This window comes from Brassica napus, chromosome C8, assembly GCF_020379485.1.
Source record: "Brassica napus cultivar Da-Ae chromosome C8, Da-Ae, whole genome shotgun sequence".
In the NCBI taxonomy this organism is placed as follows: domain Eukaryota; kingdom Viridiplantae; phylum Streptophyta; class Magnoliopsida; order Brassicales; family Brassicaceae; genus Brassica; species Brassica napus.
The window spans coordinates 38673109-38696640 of NC_063451.1; the positions used below are offsets into that span (position 1 = coordinate 38673109).

The 23532-nt window shown below is 37.1% G+C and overlaps 7 protein-coding genes and 1 non-coding gene across 11 annotated transcripts; 2 read left to right on the forward strand and 6 right to left on the reverse strand.

Moving 5' to 3' along the window:
• Window positions 1–1313: 1313 nt before the first annotated feature.
• LOC125591153 lies at window positions 1314–3738 on the reverse strand. The gene is made up of 2 exons (XM_048764725.1): window positions 3106–3738; window positions 1314–2031 (listed from the first exon to the last, which is right to left on the reverse strand). The coding sequence occupies exons 1-2, from the start codon at window positions 3560–3562 to the stop codon at window positions 1493–1495; spliced, it is 996 nt and encodes a 331-aa protein (XP_048620682.1). The 5' UTR covers window positions 3563–3738; the 3' UTR covers window positions 1314–1492.
• Window positions 3739–5129: 1391 nt separating this feature from the next.
• On the reverse strand, window positions 5130–7246 carry BNAA09G36100D. Its single transcript, XM_013807934.3, has 4 exons — window positions 7038–7246; window positions 6619–6954; window positions 6177–6301; window positions 5130–5542 (listed from the first exon to the last, which is right to left on the reverse strand). Exons 1-4 carry the CDS (start codon window positions 7081–7083, stop codon window positions 5342–5344), a joined length of 708 nt encoding a protein of 235 aa, XP_013663388.2. The 5' UTR covers window positions 7084–7246; the 3' UTR covers window positions 5130–5341.
• LOC125592135 lies at window positions 7048–7242 on the reverse strand. Its single transcript, XR_007327984.1, has one exon. It is a non-coding gene; the product is annotated as a U2 spliceosomal RNA (small nuclear RNA).
• Window positions 7247–7501: 255 nt separating the features above from the next.
• On the reverse strand, window positions 7502–9332 carry LOC125591155. Of its 3 annotated transcripts, none has more exons than XM_048764730.1 (4): window positions 9243–9332; window positions 8647–8848; window positions 7852–8268; window positions 7502–7772 (listed from the first exon to the last, which is right to left on the reverse strand). In XM_048764730.1, exons 2-4 carry the CDS (start codon window positions 8796–8798, stop codon window positions 7766–7768), a joined length of 576 nt encoding a protein of 191 aa, XP_048620687.1. In that variant the 5' UTR covers window positions 8799–8848; window positions 9243–9332; the 3' UTR covers window positions 7502–7765. The 3 variants fall into 3 exon arrangements, with proteins under 3 accessions (XP_048620687.1, XP_048620688.1, XP_048620689.1); XM_048764731.1 differs by having other exon boundaries at window positions 8647–8844; window positions 9243–9272; XM_048764732.1 differs by lacking the exon at window positions 7502–7772 and having other exon boundaries at window positions 7848–8268.
• A 57-nt stretch (window positions 9333–9389) lies between these two features.
• On the forward strand, window positions 9390–11319 carry LOC106368050 (L-2-hydroxyglutarate dehydrogenase, mitochondrial). Its single transcript, XM_048764729.1, has 5 exons — window positions 9390–9752; window positions 9883–10164; window positions 10259–10689; window positions 10776–10935; window positions 11046–11319. The coding sequence occupies exons 1-5, from the start codon at window positions 9405–9407 to the stop codon at window positions 11154–11156; spliced, it is 1332 nt and encodes a 443-aa protein (XP_048620686.1). The 5' UTR covers window positions 9390–9404; the 3' UTR covers window positions 11157–11319.
• A 161-nt stretch (window positions 11320–11480) lies between these two features.
• On the reverse strand, window positions 11481–12725 carry LOC106363526 (ABSCISIC ACID-INSENSITIVE 5-like protein 2). The gene is made up of 3 exons (NM_001316001.1): window positions 12045–12725; window positions 11893–11964; window positions 11481–11564 (listed from the first exon to the last, which is right to left on the reverse strand). Exons 1-3 carry the CDS (start codon window positions 12723–12725, stop codon window positions 11481–11483), a joined length of 837 nt encoding a protein of 278 aa, NP_001302930.1.
• Window positions 12726–13725: 1000 nt separating this feature from the next.
• On the reverse strand, window positions 13726–16369 carry LOC125574918 (UBP1-associated protein 2A-like). Of its 2 annotated transcripts, none has more exons than XM_048764728.1 (2): window positions 14891–16369; window positions 13726–14122 (listed from the first exon to the last, which is right to left on the reverse strand). In XM_048764728.1, exon 1 carries the CDS (start codon window positions 16277–16279, stop codon window positions 14912–14914), a length of 1368 nt encoding a protein of 455 aa, XP_048620685.1. In that variant the 5' UTR covers window positions 16280–16369; the 3' UTR covers window positions 13726–14122; window positions 14891–14911. The 2 variants fall into 2 exon arrangements, with proteins under 2 accessions (XP_048620685.1, XP_048620684.1); XM_048764727.1 differs by lacking the exon at window positions 13726–14122 and adding an exon at window positions 14285–14613 and having other exon boundaries at window positions 14891–16366.
• A 200-nt stretch (window positions 16370–16569) lies between these two features.
• On the forward strand, window positions 16570–20032 carry LOC125591154. The gene is made up of 6 exons (XM_048764726.1): window positions 16570–16705; window positions 17091–18831; window positions 18910–18985; window positions 19062–19459; window positions 19569–19667; window positions 19771–20032. The coding sequence occupies exons 2-6, from the start codon at window positions 17149–17151 to the stop codon at window positions 19906–19908; spliced, it is 2394 nt and encodes a 797-aa protein (XP_048620683.1). The 5' UTR covers window positions 16570–16705; window positions 17091–17148; the 3' UTR covers window positions 19909–20032.
• Window positions 20033–23532: the final 3500 nt, after the last annotated feature.

Here is a 23532-nt window from a genome sequence, read left to right on the forward strand (position 1 = left end):
AAAGACTTTTAGATCACAAACAACATGGCGTTCACACTTGTATTTTTCTTTATGTTTAAACATTTTTTGTTTTGGTCGATAAATTGCTACGTCCAAATTATACATTTTATTCAATTGTGAACTATTGAAAACCTTTTAGCAAAAAAAAAAAAACTATTGAAAACCTTGATCCACTGATTATAACACATGCTATGTTTAGTATGGTATGCATCCTTGAATAAGAGTCTTGGCATTATTCAGTCACAACAAAAAAAAAAGAGAGAGTCTTGGCATAGAAATATACTTGCCTAATGATTGTAACCCATATAAACAGATCACCTTAAGCATATGAAGTGTAAGATAACATTTTCTTAATTTTTTTACACAAATATATTGATGATTATAACCATAGGCTGTCTTTGTATACACTAGGGCTGGGCAAAAAATCCGAATCCAAAGAACCGAACCGAACCCGATCCGAAAAAGTAGTACCGAATCCGAACCGAAATTGATTAAATATCCGAACGGGTTCAAAATTTTGGTATCCAGAGAACCGAAACCGAACCCGAACCGAAGTATTTCGGGTACCCGAATGTATCCGAAATAGATTTATATATCTAAATATATTAATTATTTTTAGATTCAATGTATATTAAAAACATTCAAAATATATAAGATACTTTTAAGTTGTCTAAAATACTTGAAAATATATACAAATATTCAAAAGTAAATTTCTAAAATAGTATAAAATATACTCAAAACACCAAAAATAGTTGAAATGTCTACTGATTGTCTATCAAAATATTCAAACAAACCAATTTATATGTTAAGTTTAGGTACTCTGACATATGTTATTCAAGTTTATATGTTATATAGTATTTTATTTACAGATTTTGAGAAATTGAAACTATATATTGAATTTTAAAATTTTAAAAATCATTTAAATGGGTTATCCGAACCCGAACCGAACCCGCAAAGATCCGAACCGAACCCGAACCAAAATTTAGAAATACCCGAATGGAGCTAAAATCTTTAACCCCGAAAACCCGAAACCCGAATAAACCCGAACCGAACCCGAATGGATACCCGAACGCCCACCCCTAGTATACACAAATAAAATATCTTTGTATTTAACTTTTTATGAAGATCAGTTATAATAACTCGTACATATATATTTTTGTAGGTACACTTTGGGGTCGTAAAAGATACAATGTTTTATAAAGGTTTAAATGCTATTTGGTCGAGCAAATGTGAAAGATTATATCAGTGGCATTCATTGTAATGCTAGCTAGTAACTAAACGGTTTCTATATATTTAGTTTGACAAAATATGAGAAAATGATATATCAGTAGGTTGGGATATAAATAACTTGAAAACATAAGTTATTTTTTCTAATGTTTTTCAATTAGTATATAATGGATTAATAAAAATTAGAAAATATGAGCTGCAAAACGTGGTATTGGTGAAAACTGTCGTGCCTAAGACATACAAATAACCTCAGAGATCGATCACATCAGAACACTAATTTTCTTCTACATGCGTCAAGTGGGAGTGAGTTGGTACTTCCACGTCTGATGTGTCCACGTCCACTTCCTCGTCCGTACCAATTAGCAGAATCCACCGTCAACTTACGACACTCGTCGGCGTCGTAGTGGGAGAATGAGGATAGCTCGTGAACGGTCTCCGAAATCAGATCCCGACAGATATGGTCATGAAGTGCCAAACCGATCTTACCCACCTCTCTTCGTTGACCAGATTCTACGTCCTCACTAACCTCGTTCACGCTCTCCATCAAGCTCCTTCTTACCCTCCGCACCATAATTGGCGCCGTGTCACGTGACTCTGCCGTTGCTCTCTTGGGAATGACGTCGTGCATGGCGTAATGGTCGGGTCTAGTGATTAGATTAATGTGGTTGACTTTGTAGGTTGTGTTGTTTTTGTACTCGTGATCGTTCATCATCGTCGACAACATTGTTGTGTCAGTGTCTGTTTCGTGTAGTGTCGTCTTCGTGTTCTTATTCATTTGCGTCCCCACGACGGCATCTCCTACCACTGTAAAGCAAATAAAAAAAATTTATAAGACAACCTGTGTTTATATATTATCCATTTTATCATTATAGTTATCAAAACGAAAAATTATTATTGTTGTCTAAATCATCTATTGTTGTGAATTTTTTTTTAAAAAACAACCATTCTTGTATACACCTAGGTTCTTATTAAGTTTTCTTATTTTACATGAAAATAAGACCAATTAAGCATATACCAATATTATAAAGTTGGATTTCATCCATAACTTTTTAAAAAAATATTCTTAAAATGCCCTTTTGTTTTGAAATACCACAAACTATGTGATAAGCTGTAGGAAAAAAATATACAAAATTATAAGAAATTTTTTAATACAAAATCATTTTGCTTAAAAAGTGATATTCTTGATTTGGTACCATCAAACAGTTTGTGGGTCAGAATCAGGAAAAACAAAATAATGGGTGGCCTAATAAATAATGAGAAAGTAAAAGTGCGCTTCGTGAATAAAGGAATAAAGGCCCCTGAAAGCTGATGCCTTCCTTCATCATTTGTCTAACATGCCTCTTTCTCTACTCTCGTTTGCACTTTAATTAGGCATAAATTGCTGTTTGATTAGACTGAGACTAAACTTCACCACTAATTATTCCCCCTACCTTTTTGACTTAATATCAAGTTAAACATTATCCTCAATGCAAATTGCCAACAAACTCTGAGGCGAACTCAACTAATGACAATTGTGACCTCAAATCAAATAACACCTTTCATGCATGCATGAATGTGTTAGAGAAACTACATTTGTTTATTATCTCTATCTTTTACTAATAAATAAGAGAATATGATGATGTCTTCCACTATTGGACACACTCATGATCTCACCACCAACCAAAGAGACAACTCTTTTGATCTTTCTACTCACTCTTTGTTGCTGCTTTAACTTACACAATGTTCTCTTAATGTTTCTAACTAGAGTTTGTGATTAGGTATCTCACGTTTGAAAATAAGTTGAGTTTTAGTTTGTGATTAGTAGGTAATAACTGGACCATAAACTTGATGAGAGAAGTTTAGTTAAAGTTTGATTATATGGGAACCCGAGAAACTCACCGGTGCTTGAGAATTTGAAATCATCACGTGCCGTCTCCGCTGAAACCTTCTTTTGAAGAAGGTAAGCGGTTTTGAGGACGTCGATGGTTCTCCGAAGCTCCTCTAAGTCACGATCGCATTTCTCTAACGCACCCACAAGACTCACCCTCGCAGCATCTTCCTCCACTCCTTCGTTGCGTGGAAGCGGCGGCTCGACGGTTCCTCCGCCTTCTACGTTTGATGCATCTTCTGGAGGAGAGGCGTAGACGATGGTTATCTGTTCTTGTTTCTTAGATCCTAAGGTGATAGATTTGCGGCGGTTGGATGAGAAGTTGAAGGTGCAGAGGAAGAGCTTGAAGAATCCGGGGAGGCAACCGGAGGATATAGCGGAGGAGTTTGAGTTTCTCCGGGGAGGGTTATGATTCTCCCGCCATGAAGATGACGGAGAAAGCAAGTTCTCTCGTTTACTCTTCTTCATATTCCCCCTTCTTTGTATTTTTTTTGTTCTCTGACCTCTTTGTTTTTCTCTATAGCTAGAAACCTTAAACTCCCATTTAATCAATATTGTCTTTTTACACAATTCCAACGGTAAAATTAAAATATTATTCCATTTTGTGATTTAGGTTTTGCTTTTCTTTATTATTTTCTCTTTTCACTTTTATTTTACGTTTTTTTAACTTTTGTTGGTCCATTGGCACATGGCAAATACTGATGCTTTTACAATGCGATATATCATGAGCTATAGTCCTATAGACATCATAATGTCTTTTATCTTCTTCTTTTTAGTGGTTTACTAAGTTACTCTTTGTTTACATCCAAGTATCCAACTAAGTTCATTACAGTGGTAATACATTTTAATAATGGCCCTAGCTTCTAAATTCAGATTCTGTAAACAATCTCTGTTGCTCCAAATATTGAAACATATAAAACAGTCCAGGAACAATGTACTAATTAAAGACGACTGATTCCATCAATTTGAACCTTAATCAAATTAGCATTAGGAGCTTAACACGACGCTCCATGAGAAACAAAGGCCATGATTATTAGTGCTCCTTAAGATTCATGTCCATGTGCGTGCAGCATGCTGGTCAGAGTAGATATATATATTTTTTTTTTAGTGCATCTCCAAAAGAAACTCTATAACTTCGAATATAAAGTTTTTTATCCTCCGAAAATGAATTTCAAAACTTCAAATTTAGAGTTTTAAGAAGTGAAACTTTATATTTGAAATTTCATTACTCAAAACTTTAAATTTGAAGTTTCATCTTTTTGTATGCATATTGGTCCTTATAATTAATTATACATCATATTTATGATTTTTAAGTATATTCTCATTCATAGTTTTAATCTTTAAAATTTTGTATATTTTAAATATTTCAAATTTATTTTTATAAATTAAAATTTTACACATAAAAGTTTTTTTTTTAAATCCAAAATAAGATTTATAATATTTTAAAAGTAAAATTAGACAACAAAAATATTACAAAAAAACTTAATAATTTTTTTCAAGAAGATATATACATAAATACATAATTAATACACAAATTTATATATTACAATAACACTGATAGTCTAGTAAATTTTCTCCAGAACTTCTAAAATATTATCCAAACAAATTTTATATAACCGAAAATAGAACATTAATAAAATAATTTTATGTAATAATGTGGTATTTTCTTGTAGTTAATATTTAATTATGTATTTCTGTTTATAATTTATTCTTTAGTATAAGATTTTATTAATTAATATTACTATAATATTTTATATATGTGATAGTTATCTACAAAAGTTTTATAGATTTATATTAATTATGATAAATATAAGAATCATAGTGTAAATTATAAATAATTTTGAAGTTAAATTTGAAATTTTGTTTTTGGAAAAAAACAACTTGAAACTTCAAATCAGAATCTTTTTGGAGACGCTCAAAGTGGTGATATCTTTAATGGCCTTCTGGTTTGCGATCTCACATCAATTTGCGTATTTGTAGGTGACAATTTATGTTTCAAACAGATCATACTGATCTTATATTTAATCCACTCGTGTAATCAAATCTTGCAACTCCTGTAGTATCATGAAACATAACAATGCACTCTAGACATTGGAAGTTTCAGGGTTAATAATCAGAGTAACAGACACCGACAAAAGAAACAAAGCCTATTCTGTACAAATAAGAGCTCGAAAGAAAGAAACCAGAGAAGCTGATTACATAAAAGGCCAATGAAAATCCAAATGAAGAAACTAAACAAATATGGGATTAAAGATCTTTCCATACTTTGTAGTCGCTAGTTGAGCTGTTGTGCATATTACTGTCTTGGCAGCCAATTAAGAAAGTAGAACGCACAGGATCAACATTTACTATAGCATGTGCTGTGCCACTAGGACTAACCGCTACAGCTACTTCATCCTCTCCAATTAACACTTCTGCATAGCCTTTCTCCACCTTGTGATTCTCCAGCTGCACGTATTCATAAAGATGAATCCATAAACAATGTCAGATCGATGAGTTTGGCTCATTTCGACCCGAAGGTCAGTAGTAAGGAAATGGAGAACCAAGGCACAACTGTCAGATACAAGGATTAGACTATGTAAGACGAGTCCATTTACCACATCACTAAGCATCTACAAATAGTAATTCGTTGTATTTTTTCAACCTAATACGACGATTAGCGGTTCACTGATCACTGATGAAGGATGATATTAATCCAATAGTCACAACATCTTTATGATTCAGAGTGATTATCTCCTAATATACTGCAGGATCAAAGACCAAATAAGCGAACCCGAATCATATAAAATCTACTCTTAAGGTTTTGTTCGAGAGACCTTAAACGCTCCCAAAACCTCAAAACCAACCAAATACAGTCTGCTCTTGCATATGTTCAATCCCTACTTATACTCGTCAAAAGAGTAACGTTATGTTACACACAGTTAGTTAAGCCGGCATGGCCTAATGCAATCCGTGAACTCTCTCTTCTATCTTATTTAACAAGACGTATCACTTTACCATCCACTTCAGCATTTGCATACTTAGAATAAACAAAAAAAAAAACAGATATTCCTTCCTACCAAAGGTTTCAATATGGACTTACCCTGAATCTCGTCTTGGCTCCCCATATGACAAACGTCTCGTTACAAGTATGGTGTCTGTGGTTTCCCCTCAATTCACCAGGCTTGATTTCACCAACATGAATGGAAACACACATGGCTGCTCCACCTGCAAACAAAGCAGAAACCAAGAATGTGAAAACTCCAGCACCAAGAAAAGACAAACCTTCTGATTACACAATTAATCAAACTTAAGCAGTCACTATTCCCAGACTACAAAGGGGCTCAACACTTCTCATCCATTCCTATCTATAAACTCTCTTCACTGACTCATTGGTGAAAGCTAAATACATGCTTCTAAAGATACTTAGAACTCTTTTTATCTCCCTTAAGCTAAATGGTTTTCTCAGTTCCAATATACTTAACCACACTATCCGAGAATTACTGCAATTGCAACGAAACGGAATCGAATCAGTAGAGACGAACCGTGGAGCTGAGAATCACGAGCAAGAGTAACGGGATCAAGCAGCCACCCGCGATCGTCTTTTCTAACAGGCGAAATCGACGCTGTATCGAACCGGATCAGATTAACCTTATCGTCTCCGTCGAGGACTTCCGAATCAGGATGATGGTGACTCTTCGCATGCGAAGAGAGGTGAGAAGAGTGCTGTAACCTGAGAGTGATCCATGTGAGGAAGAGGAAGAAGGAGAGAAGCAGAGGAAACGCTTGAGGCTTCTTCAGTAGATTGATCAATGGTGATAATCTATGGTTCTCCGTCACTGTCCTCCTAGGGTTCGCCATCTTCGACTCTTCCTTCGCCTCTGAGGAACAGAGAGATTACTTTATTAAACTTTTATTTGTTAAGGTTTAGTTTAAACTTAATTATCGGATTAAAGTTATTAACTGTTGATATGGCGGGTTGAGCCAGCCCATGCAATAGTGCAACGCATGGACGACTCTTAATAGCCCAGATAGCAAGCTATCTTAGTGGGCTTTTTCCCTTAAAAAATAGAGTTAATATCAAACGGGCCGATGGCCCGCATATCAGATATTAAACTGATAAGAACAGATACTACACTTGATCTTAGCCAAAAGGCCGAGAAAGGTATGATTTGTAACTTGGGCTTCGCTTCTCTCTTATAGTGCTAAGGTTATACTAGCGTTTCTATGTCTTACCGATGTGGGACTTTTAGAAGGTGTTTGAGAAACCGCCCATGCGAGCGATATTCAATATGACGTCGAATCATCACTGTCTTCTTCCTTAGATACTTGTGTTGGGTCCATAAGATATTTGTGAGCTTGTGATACTTCAAGTTGAAGCTAATTGATCTGTTATCTTGAAAAAACAAAAATATAAATGGGAGAAAATAACTCAGAGAATCAATGCTTATATTAAACGTATCCATCTGCAACGATGCAACCAAATACAGACAAGGCTATACAGACACGACTCTAGCACTATTTGCTGGTGACTTGCTTTGTGTAGATCGGTGGGTTTGATGATCCCATGTCTTGCAGTGACCTGAGTTTAAGTCTTCACAACCTTCATGGCATAAAAGGAGACACAGCTTGTCAAATTTTGCTGGTCACTGTCCATTCTAGAGCCAGGTGTTGCCCCTTCCAAGGTCTGAGCTAAAACCTGTAACGCAGCCAAGAGTGTTTTCATTCATTGGAATCCACAAGAGCTTAAAGATGAATGATGTGTCTAACAAACTTACTTGAATGAGTCAAGGAACAGTCCAAGGGCAAGTCCAGTCTTCCAATAGTTAAACATGGTTATCATGCTCCGCATCTTGTTGATTAATGGAATGGATGCTCTGTACATTAAAGCTCCGATGCATTCGACTACGATTACAGCCAATGCAGCGGATAAAACATCCCAATCTCCTGTTTGTCCTATAAACGTAGAGAATGCAGTTGCAGAGTAGAATCCCACCAAGAGAAAGAGCAGTTTCTTGGGGAGATCTTTCTTTATCTCCTGAATTTTCACCAGAAGCTTAGTTCTGAGATCTTGTATGGCTTTGAGTAGTCTTGGACGTGTGGAGCTTTTATTGCTCGAAGAACCGGATGGTGGATCTGCTCTGCTCCCACCAACCGAGCTCCTAACTGTTGTCCATGACCTTCTCCTGGAAAATCTGAAAGACATTTAAAATTGGACATTAGAAAGATGAAATCATCATCAGATCTTCTTTAAGACACATGAACCAACAAGCAGATGTGTGCAAAAGGGAATGCTTCCACAGGAATTAAGCAAAATCTGAAGGACCTTAGAATTCCTTAGTACAATAAAGCAACAAACCATGGCTTGGATGTAGTTCAGTCTGATACAAGTAATAGGCTAGGAAACTTAAGGACCTTACTACTCCTTAGCACAATAAAGTAACAAACCATGGCTTAGTTATGGTCTCTAAGAGATATTCATGTTTTGTCTATAAGAACTCCTCACTGTATTTCCATCATATCATCATATGAAAAGCCACACGGCAATGATGTTTCCAGAGTTAAGAACATACCTTTGATGTCTGACCAATGAAGGCCGAGCAGGATGAAGGAAATGACAGAGAGAACAAAACTCGAAGCAAACGGCAAGGGAGAAAGCACCCTTCCTCCTTGGCAAGAACTTAGTTCCACAGTTAGGTAATGCCACGGTGATGGCTAATCCCATGAAACAGATAGAAGAAACGTTGGTCTATCTGACCCACATGCAGCTACTTCCTAAACCACAAAGTTTGGGCACATCAGTTTCACATCCAACAAAACATCAAACATAAAAAAAAAACAATTCTTAAGAGGAGGACCACTGGGTCAAGTTCAACTACAAGCTGATAAAAAAAAAAAGAGCTAGCTTTATCGTTCGTTCAGGTAATTTGGAGTTCCATGAAAGAATTAAAAACCATAGACGGAGAACACGAACAAGAAACTCAAAGTGGGTTCAATTCAAGAACAACAGAGGCTCAACATATCAAAAAGGTGCTGCCACCAAATACTTGTACAATCCAGCTAGACATTTACACAAATACTTCAAAATCAAGGCCAAGATCAATACTTTTGGCAGCCTACTGGATTTTAAATTTCGATTACAAATTAAAACAGCAGAAAGAAACGGTACCAGCTGGTCATGGCTATGGACTTACGGGTTGTGAAGGAGAGAAAGTACAAAAATGAATATTAGAGGAAGAAGAGAGAAGGGCCTCACCGCTGAACTGAAACGGCAGCGTTTAAGTAAAGATCTGGGCTGCAACATGTGAGTAAAGCCCACTAATAAACATTTATGGTATCTACCACATTTGCTTCAGGAGGAGATCCAAAGAAGAAGAAGATGATGCTAGCTTCTCTTGGTAGAAGATGGACGAGATTGTCAACGAGGAATCTAAAACCAACGTGGAAACTGCTCAACGGAAGAGGAGTAAGCGGCGTAGCGGAAACGATAGCTAAAGAGAGAGTCGACGCCGTCGTGATCGGTGCCGGAGTCGTGGGTTTAGCGGTGGCGCGCGAGCTCAGTCTCCGCGGAAGAGAAGTGCTTATCCTCGACGCCGCCTCATCGTTCGGCACAGTCACGAGCTCCCGCAACAGCGAGGTCATCCACGCCGGAATCTATTATCCTCCAAACTCTCTAAAGGTACAACCTTTATCTCAAAGGCTCGCAATCAAAGTTCTTCAAACTCTCTAAAGATGCAATCTTTATTTTAAGGGTCGCAATCAAAGTCCTCTAAACTCTCTAAAGGCACAATCTTTTTGGATTTGATCAGGCCAAGTTTTGTGTAAGAGGGAGGGAACTGTTGTATAGGTATTGCTCTGAACATGGAATCGCTCATAGGAAGATTGGCAAGCTTGTGGTTGCTACAGGATCATCTGATATACCGAAGCTGGATCTGTTGATGCATCTTGGAACTCAGAATGGAGTTTCGGGTTTAAGGATGTTGGAAGGTTTTGAAGCAATGAGGATGGAGCCGGAGCTTCGTTGTGTTAAAGCATTGCTGTCTCCTGAGTCTGGGATAGTGGATACGCATTCCTTCATGCTATCTTTAGTGGTACTGTATCATCTCCTCTGTGCTTTGATATGATCTTTGAGTTTATGAAGTAGGAAAAGAGTTTTGATTCCATGATGTACAGGGGTAACTACAGGGACAAGCAGAGAACAGTCACGCAACGTTCTCATACAATACAGTGGTTTTAAGCGGTCGTGTTGAAGAAGAGAAGATGCATTTGTTTGTTGCCGAAACTGGATCGGTTGATTCTCGGTGTGAGGGAGTAGTAGCTGAGCTTGAGTTGATACCTAACCTCGTTGTTAACTCTGCGGGGTTAGGTGCTCAACCTCTGGCAAAGAGATTCCATGGGTTACGTCACCGGTTCATTCCTTCGTCTCACTATGCTCGTGGATGCTACTTTACGCTGTCCGGTGCAAAGTCTCCTCCTTTTGATAAACTTGTGTATCCTATACCTGAGGAAGGAGGTCTTGGTGTTCATGTCACTGTTGATTTGAATGGGCTTGTGAAGTTTGGTCCTGATGTTGAGTGGATTGAATGCAGAGACGACACATCAAGCTTCCTTAACAAGTAGTGATTGCATCTGTCATGAAACTCTCCTCACTCTTGTTCATTTTGAAGTTGCTCAAGATATTCTTTATGCTGTCTGAATCCAGATTTGATTATGGTGTGAACCCACAACGAGCTAAGAGATTCTACCCAGAGATCAGAAAGTATTATCCGGATCTCAAAGATGGATCGTTGGAACCTGGTTACTCAGGCATCCGTCCGAAGCTTACCGGACCGGGACAGAATCCAGCAGACTTTATCATACAGGTAATCTTTTGTTCTCAAAAGCATCAGACATACAAACACTAACGTTGTTCTCTATGGCATCTTTGGTTGCGTTGTGAAAGCATTTGTTTTCTCATGTGTTGTTGATGTAGGGAGAGGAGACTCATGGAGTTCCTGGTCTTGTGAATCTCTTTGGCATCGAGTCGCCTGGTTTGACTTCAAGCTTGGCTATTGCAGAACATATAGCAAACAAGTTCTTATGATGAAAGTTTAAGCTAATGTCTACATTTGAGAACAAAGCTGGCCCATAAGTATAAGGCTTGGCAAATTCAAACAGTTTACCTCTCTGTAATTCATGGCAAATTCAAACAGTTTACCTCTCTGTGATTCATTTTTCAGACTGTCAACAAAGTGATGTTTTCAATTCTTATACTCAAGAAAAAGATTGTCGTTGCTACTAAAATAACTAAGAAACTTAACAGAATTGCTCCAAGTCAAGAATGTACAAAGAAACCAACTGTTTTCCTCTCTCTTTTTTTTATAAGCAAACCGACACAAAAGCAGGAAAAAAAAAAGAAGTTTTGAGATCAGAAAGGAGCTGAGCTAGTCCTCCGCAGCTGCCTCTTGGGATCAAGTGGTGGTGGTGCACTTGGGAGGATCTTCTCTACCTCCTGCAAAGTAAATAGAAAACAAACAATGTAACGTAAACTATCAATTACAAGTTTGTCATGAGTAAAAGAGTGTTGTAAATGTCGAGTCTAATGAGCCAAACGACTCTTACAAGAAGCAAACAAACAAACAACAAAGACTTAACCTAGTATTAATCATTTCTTGTTCATGGTTTCATGTACTTAACTAGACTTAACCAATTCCATACTTAACTAAATCTCCTATCATCCCCTCTAAGTCGAATCCAAAACTTAATTACATGTTCAATTTTAATACCAATCACAATCAATGCATGTATAAACCATACGGGCCAAGGCTACAAAACATTACCTTTTGCCTCCTGAGTCTTTCGTTTTCTTCTTCTAACCGTGAAACTTTGATTTCTAGCTCATGAGTGTAAGCCTGCTCATCAGCACCCAGTATAAGATTGACTAGACTAATAACAACACCACATTTTGCAATTACAGAAAGTTTGTTGTCACCTGTTTCCTAGCTCGAGAACGAGCTGCAGACTCTCTGTTCTTAATCATCCTCTTCTGTTTCCTCTCTACAGTCTTCTCCACAACTTCCCCTGAAGCTACCCTCTTCCTCCCTGGAGTTTGCGTATCTGATAAACCACCCATCAAAGAAGACTGAGACACCATTGTTTGCATGTCTGCAACCGGATACGGCATGAATGATTGAGGCTGTGGCATTGACGGAAGCTGATGATACTGAACCCATGGGGCAACCTGAGCTATGTTTTGCTCCATACCAGCACTACCATTCCCAGGAACTGTCTCAGTAACCACTCCTGCTTTCAACAACAAGTCCTCAAGGGTCATTTCCCCCAAGGTAGGCTGCTTATCTCTCCTCTCATGACCACTACCACCTCCATTCTTGTCCTGCTGAATGTCTTTCCAGACCTCTTCAACTGTCTTTTTGCTTAGATCCCGCGGAAAAGTCAAACTCCCCTGACGAGAGAGACCTTCATGAGCTGCCAAGGAAGATGGCTGATTACCTTCAACAGAACAAACACTCTTGAGAAGCTCGTCAAGATTCATACTTCCAAGCGCTTTACCAGAACTCCCCAAGTGGGTTTGGACCTCGTCGAGTGTTAAGCTATAGAGAGAGCCTTGCCTATTCAAAGACTGATGAGATCTAGGTTCCCTCTGAGAATCCATAAGCTTTTAAAATAAAAACACAACACAGATAGATAGATAAAAAAACGATCCTGACCCCACAACAAATCAGAAAACCCTAATCTCAGCAGCAAACGCGGAAACGCTCTATCACGAAGAAGAGTTTCATCAAATCCGAGGCAAAAGGTAACACCTTTTCTTCCTAAGGTTGACTCGACGAACATGCAGCATAGGAACAGAGCATCGAAGAGGAAGAAATCAACGCGTTGTAGCAATCTGAAAGGGTCTTGGGGATTGCATGCAGCATCGGGGGGGCTATGGAATGCAGATGCTAAACATGGTAATCGAGAAAGAGAAGGTTTTTATAGCAGCGATGTAGAAACGCTTGCGAGGAAGATACTAAAAGCTACGATCTTTGCGAAAAAGGGTAAACGAATTTTAGCTTGGATAGGATCAGATCTAAGCAAGGGAGATTCGGGTTTCTCTTTCTCGAAGTGATGGAAAGGGGGGGAACGAAGACTATATGATAAGTGCGGAGATAGAGAGAGATTTACAAAGCAGACCTAGACTCTGTCTCTCTCTCTCTCTCTCTCTCTCTCTTGTTATGTTCTCTTTTGTTTCCCGCAGGATGAGAGAAAAGGACAAGAGAGAGAGGAGAACCTTTTGATTGAGAAAGTGACACTCTGATACTGTGGCAAATCCGCCTCCTGTGGAATTTTATTTTATAGTAACTGTAATTAGCAATGGTTAGGAAATAGTAATTACTTTAATGAAGGTGGACATCGAGTTTATTCCATCGGAATAATCACTGCTACATGTGCTCGACGAGACTTCAATCAATTCGGTTTTTAATAGTATATTTTTTGTGTCGGCATCTAGTGAGATTGCAAGGTTCGATTCGTACTTAATTAACCCAAATTTTTAATTACTTATTAACCTCGGACTGGAAGAACTTTCCGGATATCTAGAGAGGTAACTGCAAGAAACCAACATCCTCACATGTAGTGAGAGAAACACAGCTCAAACATTTCCTCTTTTCAAGTGTCGTGGAACTGCCTTTTAATACAGCTTTTGAAGTTGCATACAATTCCGCAGCTATGTTGAAGCTGAGAACAAACATAGTTTCTTTTCCTTTCAATCATTTGACTCAACCAAGATGGGATACAACAACCTAATAATGCAATGCGAATAGGGAAGGAGGCTTCAAATTTCGCCAAAGCTCTAGAATGTATCTTGTGAGGCTTTTGTAGTCTTGGCTTGATGGGATCTTGTACAGCCTGCATCACAAGACCTTGGAATCACTCTCCGAGCCACATCTTTCCAAAAACAAGACTATCTAAGACAGTCATTGCCCGTACAGCAGCAGCTTCAGCTTCCAAACTGGACAGGAGAGAGGGATATGTCTTCCCTCCGAACCAGGTGACTGTACTGTGTCATCCCTAAGAAGCCAAAACATATTACAAAATATTCGAGACTGTTGCGGCTGAGTTAATTACAATAACTCTTATTACAAATATAATTCATGAATGATATACTGCAAGCAGAAAAAAAATACATGAATGAAACCGTGAAGCATAGAGATCGAATAAAACTTTATAAAATTCGGAAAAACTTAGAATCAGATAAAGCAAGGGCTAGAAGAAACATAGTTATGTTTTTAGTTTTACAAGCGAAAGTTCTAGCAAGTTTCAGAAAACTGAAAAACAAAGACATAACTCTGAAAATAGTACAATGATTTTTTAGGAATAGCATAAAGAGAGTAGTTGGTGAAAGAGATAAAACAAGTAGATGAAAACTAAAACTCCTTGAAAGGTTTTATGAGTTTGGCCTTATGAGCGACCAAAGAGTAAACATTTCATAAAGACTTCATTTGCATCAGCTCCTTTAAAACTTCAGAAGTATCACCAGGCCAATATTAAAACACTGATATCTGCACAATCAATTTAAGAAAATAAGAAAAGTTTTTTCACAATCTCAATCGCTGCAAAACACAAAACCCTTCAGCAAAAAGTTAAAAAGTAAAACAATCTGTTACATAGAAATTGCAAAAGCAACATCTTTTTAGCATGTGATGCAAAACAAAACCGACAGGAAGCAAACTCTGAGGGTTAAAGACACAGAAAGTTCTTGTCTTTAGAAGTCAGTTCAATGTAAAGTATATTAAGTAATAAAATAAACAAGTGAAGAGACGATATTCATTGCTCTACCTGAGTTGCTACATGATACATCTACTGGCCCATGTAAGGAGTGTAATGCCCGACACCATGTTGCCCTCTTCCTGTACCACCCTGCCCAGGTGGAGGGGTCTGATAGCCACCCTGCAGCCCAGGCTGTCCACCGTACCCAGGAATACTCCCAGGTGTCATAGGTTGAGTTCCATAACCAGTTGGCATTCCAACTCCAGCCCCTGGGTTAACACCTCCAGCTGCCCCCAGAGAACCCAACAAAGCCTGACCAATAGCTGGGTTAAACGCCAAACCTCCCTGCGATGCTAACAATGCTGTCAAGGCCTGCCCAATGGCTGGGTTCATCGCTTGAACTGGAGCACCCATCCCGGCTTGGTTACCAGCCATGAGATGTCCATGACCAGCAGGAGTACCGTAACCACCACTGTTATCATTCCTCTGGAAACGAGGATTGCTGTTAAACTGTTGCGGTTTGCCAGGTTTAGGACCATCGATAGCCTTCTGGCAATGCAAGATGTGGCCCTCAAAGCTCTTGTGTGGCTCCTCTAAAGCCTTCTTGGCGCTTTCAGCTGACTTATACACAAAGAGACAGAAGCCTTTAGGTCTCCCAGTATACTTATCAAGACCCAAAGGACCTTCCTCAATCTCCCCAAACTTCGAGAAAAACGCTAGTAGCTTCTGAGGATCCAGCTCTGCACCAACGTTACTAACATAGATCTTCTTCTGCGTGTGCTCAGAGTTCGAATGCTGAGCTGGAGCAATAGAGGCACCTGCAGCAGCTACAGGGTTGTTTCCTCCAAAGACTGGTCCTTTAGAAGCTAACTGACACGCTGTCATACGACTCCCAATCTTCTTCTGAGGCTGCTTAAGCGCGTTGCGAGCACCTGATCTAGACTTAAACAGAATAAATCCGTATCCTTTGGATTTCCCCGAGACCTTATCAAAGACGGCCTTGCAATCTTCGATCTCTCCGTACTCCTTGAAAGCTTCGATCAGCGTCTCGGTTTTGGTGTCCCATCCAAGTCCGTGCACGAAGATCTTCCGATGAACGGGATCCTCGTCAGCCACTTCGCGGATTCCATTGGCCACATCGTGATGCTTCTCCGCAGCTTCTTTGAGAAGATTCAGCAGCTGTTCCTTCGAAAACGGCTCCAACAGATCTTGAATCGGCTCGTCGTCGTCGTCATCGCCGCCTTGATTCCCAGATCCAGACGTCGCCGCCACCACCATTCGATTCTCATTTTCCTCCTCATCATCATTATCGTCGTCATCTTCGACTTCCTCTTCGTGCTCTTCATCTACTTCCTCGTATTCAACTTCTTGTTTAACCTGATTGTTAATTGCGATCTGCTTCTGCGACGGTTCAGAAGCCTCGCTGAGTTGCGCTTCGAGCTTCCTCTTCTTAGTCATGGCGGCGTTAAGGTCGAGTTAGGGTTTCGATTTTTTCTTCGGTTGCTGATTGATCTCTCTCTCTCCTTATCTACGCCACCATGTAGCTTAACTTGCTACATCAACCTCATGTTCTATCTCAATAAAATTACATTTTTGCCCTTGCCATTGAGCTAAAAGGCCAATTACATTATCATTGGGCTTACAGGCCCATTAACGAAAAGCTCCAAAAAGGTTAAAAAGATCCCGCCAAGTGTTTCCCGCGAGAGCCTTCACGGCTAATAAAGTAGCTCCAGATTCTCCCTATCTGCTTCTTCGTCTTATTTTAAATTACTTCCTCCCTCTTCTGTAAACCCTAGATTGACTAGTTACGAGCTCGAAGCCCAGTATTCAGCCTTCAGCTTCTTCCATCTGAATCTAATTAACTGTTCGATTAGCGATTTTAAGGTAAACCCATCTTCATCTCTCGGATCTAGATTCGGTTTATGTTTGATTACATCCATCTATTTCACCTGTATCCGCTAATCATATTCTCGATTCGTTGTATCGAATTAGGGTTTTTGCATGCTCCTAAGTGAATTTATTTATTTTTTTCAATTAGATCTCAGATTTATCCAATTGATCTTCCATGAAATGAGTTTAGCCTTGTTAATTGCTAAACCCCTAAACCTAATCACTGCATCCTCGAACTCAGATTTGTGTACTGTAGAGTGTTTGTTTGACTTACTTGTGTTAGTAAGCTCGTTGATGTTCGTTTCTATGCTTGGCTTGATGAAATTTTAGGTTATTGATTGTTAGATATGCCCCTTATCTAACAGTTCATTTGGTGTAGATTTCGGGTTTTTTTTCAAGCTTAATCTGAAGCTACGAAGTGATTGTGTTAAGTTACGATGGTGGAGGTCAGGAGCAGTACCCATTTGAATTCTCAGCTGCATTGTATCCGGGCCATTAAAGATGGATCGATCAAAATAGTGGCGAATGTGGTTGCAAATGGGAAATCAAAGCTCAAGTTTAGACCTTTGGTTGATGTGTACAACCGGGGAAACACTGAAGATGAAGTGCCGATGATGTCGAGAGTGGTCAGGGATTTGGATAATGATTCTGAGATGACACAGGGTGCTGAGGTGGATGCCAATACTGATCCAGAAGGTTTTGATATGACATTGGTGAAGTTCCGGAACCAATGCAGAGAAAAGAAAAGGAAACTTGGAAACCGCGGAGATACTGAGACCACTTCGCAGGTTAAAGTTAAAGAAGAGTACTCTACTCTTCATACTGAAGATGAAGGATGTGAAGTTGAGGAGCCTCTTAGCAGCTGGAATACGAAATTCTCCAAGAGAAGAAAGAAGAAGCAAGTGCGTAAATCAAAGTGTGGTTCTACTTCCTCTCCATCCGCGAAGAAAGTTGATTCGCCTGTGTTCTGTGATGTCAAGCTTGAGGCTTCCTGGGATGAACTTGTGACTGTGGATGTGAATGTGGAGAATCAAACTGAAGACGAAGGATGTGATGTTGAAGAGCCTCTTAGCAGTTGGAATACGACGAGGAGTAAGAAAAAGCAAAAGCTTAAGACAAAGTGTGATTCTACTTCGACTTCATCTGCAAAGAAACCTGATTTGCCTGTGTTATGTGATGTCAAGCCTGAGGAAACTTGGGATGATGGTTATTTGGTTCCTCCAGCCATGTATATCATTCCCACTAATCCTTTACTAGATTCTGACAAAGAGCCAGAATCTACTTCAAATAAAGAGCTGGTGGAAGAGATTATGCATGATTTGCCCAATGACGCACGACTGGTTCTACATCGCAGTCCAGAGACAAATTCTCTTGGACTTGTAGCCATTGAAGAGCCCATAACTACAAAGACGGTGGACAAAACTGTTGAAGATGCATCAGAAGAGTTCATCGAAGCAAGGAAAGCTCCATGCTGTCTTGTTGGTAACTTTGCTCTTGAGAACGTTTTGTGCGGTAGTGCGTCTAGAGAAGAGGATGAACTGGAGACCATTGGCTGTGTCAAGAACTTCAGCTATTCCAGTACAAGCTCGGTGACCGAAGAAGTTAAAGAGAATGAGGAAAGCAATGTATCAAAGCCTAACGTAGACATGATCACAACTGGTTTGGAGATTATGAAGTTAGACGCTCCAGAAGTACTTGCTAGCTTAGACATGACCATAATTGGTTCGGAGATTGGGAAGGTTGATGCTCCACAAATGCTTGCTACTGACATCTCAGATTATGGGGTAAGAAACACCGAGCTTGTGTGGGAAAACGAAAACATTGCTAATGATGAGCTACAGGAAGCAACTGATATTCTCCCGTTGACCGGCTGTAGTGATTTAATGAATAATTTGCATTCAGCTCCTGATGACAGCACAGTTTCATTAGAAGAAGATTATCAGCCAGAAAGATTACAACAATTTTCATCCTCAGGGAACGTAGTAGATGAAGCTGGGGACCACAAATCATCACAACTCTTTCAAGCACCAACTGATGAGGCTAAAACAGCTGAAGAAAGTGACAGTATCCAGCAACAAGAGCTACACTCTCAACCTGAAAAACTACTCTCAGGGAGAAAGGTTTGTCATGTGTGTAATTGTCTCATATCATATTCTATCTCTTAAAGGAGTTACTCACAAGATACATTTGGTTTTCAGACTTTATCTCCCACCTCTCAAGCAAAACTTTGCAAAGCAATGGAGCACTCCGATTCATCTGAGAAGATGTGTAAAAGTAAGTGAATTGACACAATCTTAAATGTACTTTTACATTTTCTCTTTAGATTCTTATATATTTTTACAAAATCCAGAATCCAAAGGAAAACTCTACTTCAGTAGCCACAACTCACATAGGATACTTAAGGCGCATGGGCTGGACAGTATCGACCGGGTGGAAGTTGTTCCAAATCCAAAGCAAGCCATTCGAAAAGCAAACAATAACACTCGGCAACCGCAGTATCAAAGAGCTACAAACAAATTTTCCCGTCGAGATACTCAAGCAGCAAAAACACAGCCTTTTAGCACTGGACGCACCTCGTTACAAGGATGTACACAGAAAGCTATTGCCTTCTCACAAGGACAAATGCGTGATTTCCAATACATCACAGCTAAGCTCACAAAAGAGCTCAAATCGATGAGACAAATCACAAAGAGATGTCTCCTTGCTGAAAGCAACCCCTCCATCATGCCTGAGTGTAACTTGGATGAGGTACTTTTGTCTGTAAAAAGCAAATGAAATCCTCTTTTTGTCAATGTATTAACTTTACTTTGTTTTCTCAAAATAATCTTTTGTAATGGATGTGGATGTCTCTTGTCAGGTGAAAACTTTGATTGGAAAGGCAGAAAAAACTGAAGAGAGTAGCAAGAAATGGCTTTCGATGATTGAACGGGACTGTAATCGGTTTTGCAAACTTATGGTTTGTTTCTTACACTTCTTATACATTCACAGACACAAAACTTAACGAATCTTCATCTATCTTGTGTTCCTAACTTTTTCTGCATTCACCTACTTTTTCACAGGGTATGGTCAAGGAAGACTCTCCAGCTACTGAAAATATTATTGTTCAGAAGAAAAAGAAGATTAAGTTTGCAGATGATGCAGGAGGAGATCTTTGCCATGTCAAGGTTTTTGAAATTGATTGGGAATCTGAATCATAAGCTTAAGTGTGTAGACTTATTATAAACTATCTCAGCATTTTTGTACATTCATGTTTTTGTATTTCACTTGAGACAAGTATTGTAATCGAAAACCAAGATAGTGTTACTCATTTCTCACATTACAGCAGCTACAAAGTCGTCAGAACTCGGAATGATCTGGTAATAACTGATAAGCAGTCAACAAGTTAAAAATTCAATCCAACCTTGACATAAGACCCAAAAGTAAATCCAGTTACCGTTAACAATGTGGGCCTAGATATTGTTAGTCTCATAGATTTGAAGGAAGCTCAGTCAAATCAAGTGGACCTATAAATGTGTCCAATCCATAAGTAGACAACAAAATCAACGACATCAATTTTAGTAGTAAGAAGTAGGATAACACATGCGTCCAAGATAGATTTATATGAAAATTATTTAAAAAATATCGTATAGAAAAATAAAATTTATGTTCTTGATCGAATTAATATTTTTGGCCTTTAAACAATTTTTTTTTTAAAAAATTTGTTAATTACATAATTTGTTTACTAATGAACTGATCCAATTTTTAAAAATATTTTAGGTCAAAAAGTCACTTACCACATAAGAACCTGACATTTAGACCAAAGAATCTCAGTCTTACTATTTGGTTACATTGAAACCATGTCAGTTCGGTTTTATATCATGATTTAGTAATTTAAAAATTAATTATGATTATAAAAAGTTTACGTTCAGGTGTCAATCCTATCTATCTTCAATATTTTTCTCATTTTTGTGTCGCTTATTTCATTTTGGTTATTGCTCGATATAAATATTAATTTTTGAATTTTTCTCATTTCGTTATTTTGTTTTGGCCTGAGATTTAGAAGATGTTTAAGATTTAAAATTATTAAGGAGATACATACTAAGGTTAAGATCTGCGCCTTGTGCAGAATAAATATTTTATATTTATTACTTATTTTATGTTTTTTGCATATTATGAAATAATAAAATAATAATTATATATTAAATAACTAAAAACCAGTTACTATTATGTAATAAATTGGCATGCACATATAAATCAAACGACAGCTTTGTTTATTCGCAATCATTTTAGGGTAAATCAATCAAAACAATCAATCGTATATGATATATAATTAAATTTAAATGATATTAACATAGATATATAGTATAATATAGATATTTATTAAATGAGGTTTAATTTATGATTATTTGCATATTTGTGTAACAAAATTTTACACCAACGATTTTTTTTAATGTGGAAATGTTTAGTGGTTTCAATAAATTATAATTATTTTAAAAAAACAATGAAGATTTCAAAATTAAAATATTAACTTTTTCAACGCAGATATCAAAATATAAGTATGTATTTTCATATGATATATAGTTTAATTTAAACGATATGACATATATATATATTAACATAAACACATATTAAAATAAAATTATTTATTTATATAATTTTATAATCATTTTATTTTATCACAAAAGTTTATGTGAGATTTTTAACAGTTTTAGTAATTTATACTCGTTTTGAAAAATTCAAAATACAACCTATACAAAAAAAATCTAAATTTTTATTATATGATTAATGTAATTGTGTAATTTATTTTAATAATAATTAATTAAACAAAAATAATAGAAAGTATACAGATTATTAGCAAATCTTTATTATTTAAAATCATTAATTATCATATATATCTTAATCACATTAGGTTATTCCGTAGGTTTTATTTAAGGAAATAATATATAATAATTTCAATTTGATAATGAATGGTCCATAATGTACATACTATATAATATAACATTTCTTAACAATTTAATTTTGGACTAAAAAAAAATTCAATTGATTCTCAAGCCGCCACGTAAACAAAAATTAGCATGACACTTTTTTAAGTAGTACAAACTACGTGTTATAACTTCTTAAATGTTTCTCTATTAATATATAAGGGATTAAAACTGAATCTGTTTTTTTTTTCGCTAAAATTTGGAAGAACTGAATCTGTTAAGAGACATTTTTAATTTTATCATGAAAATATAACTAAAAATTTCCTCTTTTTAATTTGTAAGGAAAAAATTACTGTTTTTTTTATCAACCGGGAAGAAAATACGTTTAAAATAAATAAATAAATATATATATATATATATATATATAGTGTGAAATGCCATAAAGGAGGAATTACTTTTAGATATTGTCTTTGGTTAGATTCGTAACTTGACCATGGTCTGGAAGTGATCGCTAAACTAAATTATTGTTCAAAATAGTCTAAGGGTATGATTGAATGACATTTTTGGAGTATATATTTTTTGGTGTATTCCACTTAATTATTGCCAATCAGGTTGAATACAATGAAAATAATGTTCATATTCAGCTGAAAAGGGTAGAAAGTTTTCCACTTGTTTTAATAGGAGTAAAAGTTGACGTTCTCTCGTATATTTTTTCTCTGTTAATTTTTTCTTAATTTTTTCTTTTACTCTGTTTGTTATTTTTCTTTTCCTTCCAATTCAGCCACTATTTTTATTCCGGGTTACACTTCCTTTTACCAATCACAGTAAAACAAAACAAAAAGGAATCTTAAATTGTTTAAGACGAGGGAAGGTTGGGGAGCAAGAGTGGGCAGTGTCTAGGTACCGGTGAATAAACCTTGGGCGCAATGCATTTTGGCACGACCGCTTCTTCAAAGTCAACATTCTCACGTGTCCCTCTTTTTTCTCAAAGCATTACTTTACCTTTTATATTTAACACTTTAATTAAAGTGGAGTGCTTTAATTAGATTATTATTAATAATAATATAGACGCGTCTCGTCATGATACCGTCATGATTACATCGTTTTAAAATGTAACGTCACCGCCGGCGTCTCTTGACTTTGCTCCTCTCATTAGATTCAGATACTGCATTTTTCTAATGACTGATCAGGAAGACTTTCTGCTTTATTTATTTTGTGTATTTTATATTGCAAACTAATTATTTCGTAGGATACCATATTTAATTTGATTTGTTTTTTCTCGTTACAATTTGTGATTCTTTTGAACCTGATGACAAAGAAACTCTAAGGAATGAACTCTACAAATTGTGAAATGAAAATCCAGTGTGGTATCTATCATATGTGCACTTACACTTAAGTTTCGCTAACCAGCGTTACCCGCACTTTGGTGTCTCTTTCTAGGTCTGAACTTTGGACCCCTTGAACGGACGTGAGACGTCTCAGTGCTCGATCTGCTATATACTACGAATTTGAATATATGAACCCATAATAAACTAATAATACTATAGTACTACTGCGTTAGCATTATCTACTTAGCACAAAACTAACTAAGGTCATCTCCACCGAAACACTAAATTTGATGTAGTTTCATCTCTAACAAAACACTAAAATTGATACCATTTCACCAAATTTAGTGTAATGTGAATAGTGTTACACTAAATTTGGTTTAACACTGTTCATCACACCAAATCTTTAAAATACATATTTTTATGTTTCATTTAATAATATAGTTCAATTACTATCAAATTTGTAGTTAAACATAAATATATTATATTATTTTTTATTTTTAATTTATTTTCACATAAATAAAAATTAAATTTTTATTTTTATTTTCAAAACAAATAACTAAATGACTATTATCATTTATCACTTACAAATAAT

Bases quoted from the DNA above. Each gene is read 5' to 3' on its own strand.
- LOC125591153 (XM_048764725.1), bottom strand. From the start codon at position 3,562: ATGAAGAAGAGTAAACGAGAGAACTTGCTTTCTCCGTCATCTTCATGG. The intron at 2,032-3,105 runs GTGAGTTTCTCG...TTTGCTTTACAG, and splicing joins TTTCAAATTCTCAAGCACCG to TGGTAGGAGATGCCGTCGTG.
- BNAA09G36100D (XM_013807934.3), bottom strand. From the start codon at position 7,083: ATGCGTTGCACTATTGCATGGGCTGGCTCAACCCGCCATATCAACA. The intron at 6,955-7,037 runs GTTAATAACTTT...TCTGTTCCTCAG, and splicing joins CTCAACCCGCCATATCAACA to AGGCGAAGGAAGAGTCGAAG. The intron at 5,543-6,176 runs GTAAGTCCATAT...GAATACGTGCAG, and splicing joins GAGCCAAGACGAGATTCAGG to CTGGAGAATCACAAGGTGGA.
- LOC125591155 (XM_048764730.1), bottom strand. From the start codon at position 8,798: ATGGGATTAGCCATCACCGTGGCATTACCTAACTGTGGAACTAAGTTC. The intron at 8,269-8,646 runs GTATGTTCTTAA...AATGTCTTTCAG, and splicing joins TCATTGGTCAGACATCAAAG to ATTTTCCAGGAGAAGGTCAT.
- LOC106368050 (XM_048764729.1), top strand. From the start codon at position 9,405: ATGGTATCTACCACATTTGCTTCAGGAGGAGATCCAAAGAAGAAGAAG. The intron at 9,753-9,882 runs GTACAACCTTTA...GGATTTGATCAG, and splicing joins ATCCTCCAAACTCTCTAAAG to GCCAAGTTTTGTGTAAGAGG. The intron at 10,165-10,258 runs GTACTGTATCAT...GGGTAACTACAG, and splicing joins CCTTCATGCTATCTTTAGTG to GGACAAGCAGAGAACAGTCA.
- LOC106363526 (NM_001316001.1), bottom strand. From the start codon at position 12,725: ATGGATTCTCAGAGGGAACCTAGATCTCATCAGTCTTTGAATAGGCAA. The intron at 11,965-12,044 runs GTGACAACAAAC...GCTGATGAGCAG, and splicing joins GTTCTCGAGCTAGGAAACAG to GCTTACACTCATGAGCTAGA. The intron at 11,565-11,892 runs GTAATGTTTTGT...TTTACTTTGCAG, and splicing joins AAAGACTCAGGAGGCAAAAG to GAGGTAGAGAAGATCCTCCC.
- LOC125574918 (XM_048764728.1), bottom strand. From the start codon at position 16,279: ATGACTAAGAAGAGGAAGCTCGAAGCGCAACTCAGCGAGGCTTCTGAA.
- LOC125591154 (XM_048764726.1), top strand. From the start codon at position 17,149: ATGGTGGAGGTCAGGAGCAGTACCCATTTGAATTCTCAGCTGCATTGT. The intron at 18,832-18,909 runs GTTTGTCATGTG...TTTGGTTTTCAG, and splicing joins AACTACTCTCAGGGAGAAAG to ACTTTATCTCCCACCTCTCA. The intron at 18,986-19,061 runs GTAAGTGAATTG...TACAAAATCCAG, and splicing joins ATCTGAGAAGATGTGTAAAA to AATCCAAAGGAAAACTCTAC.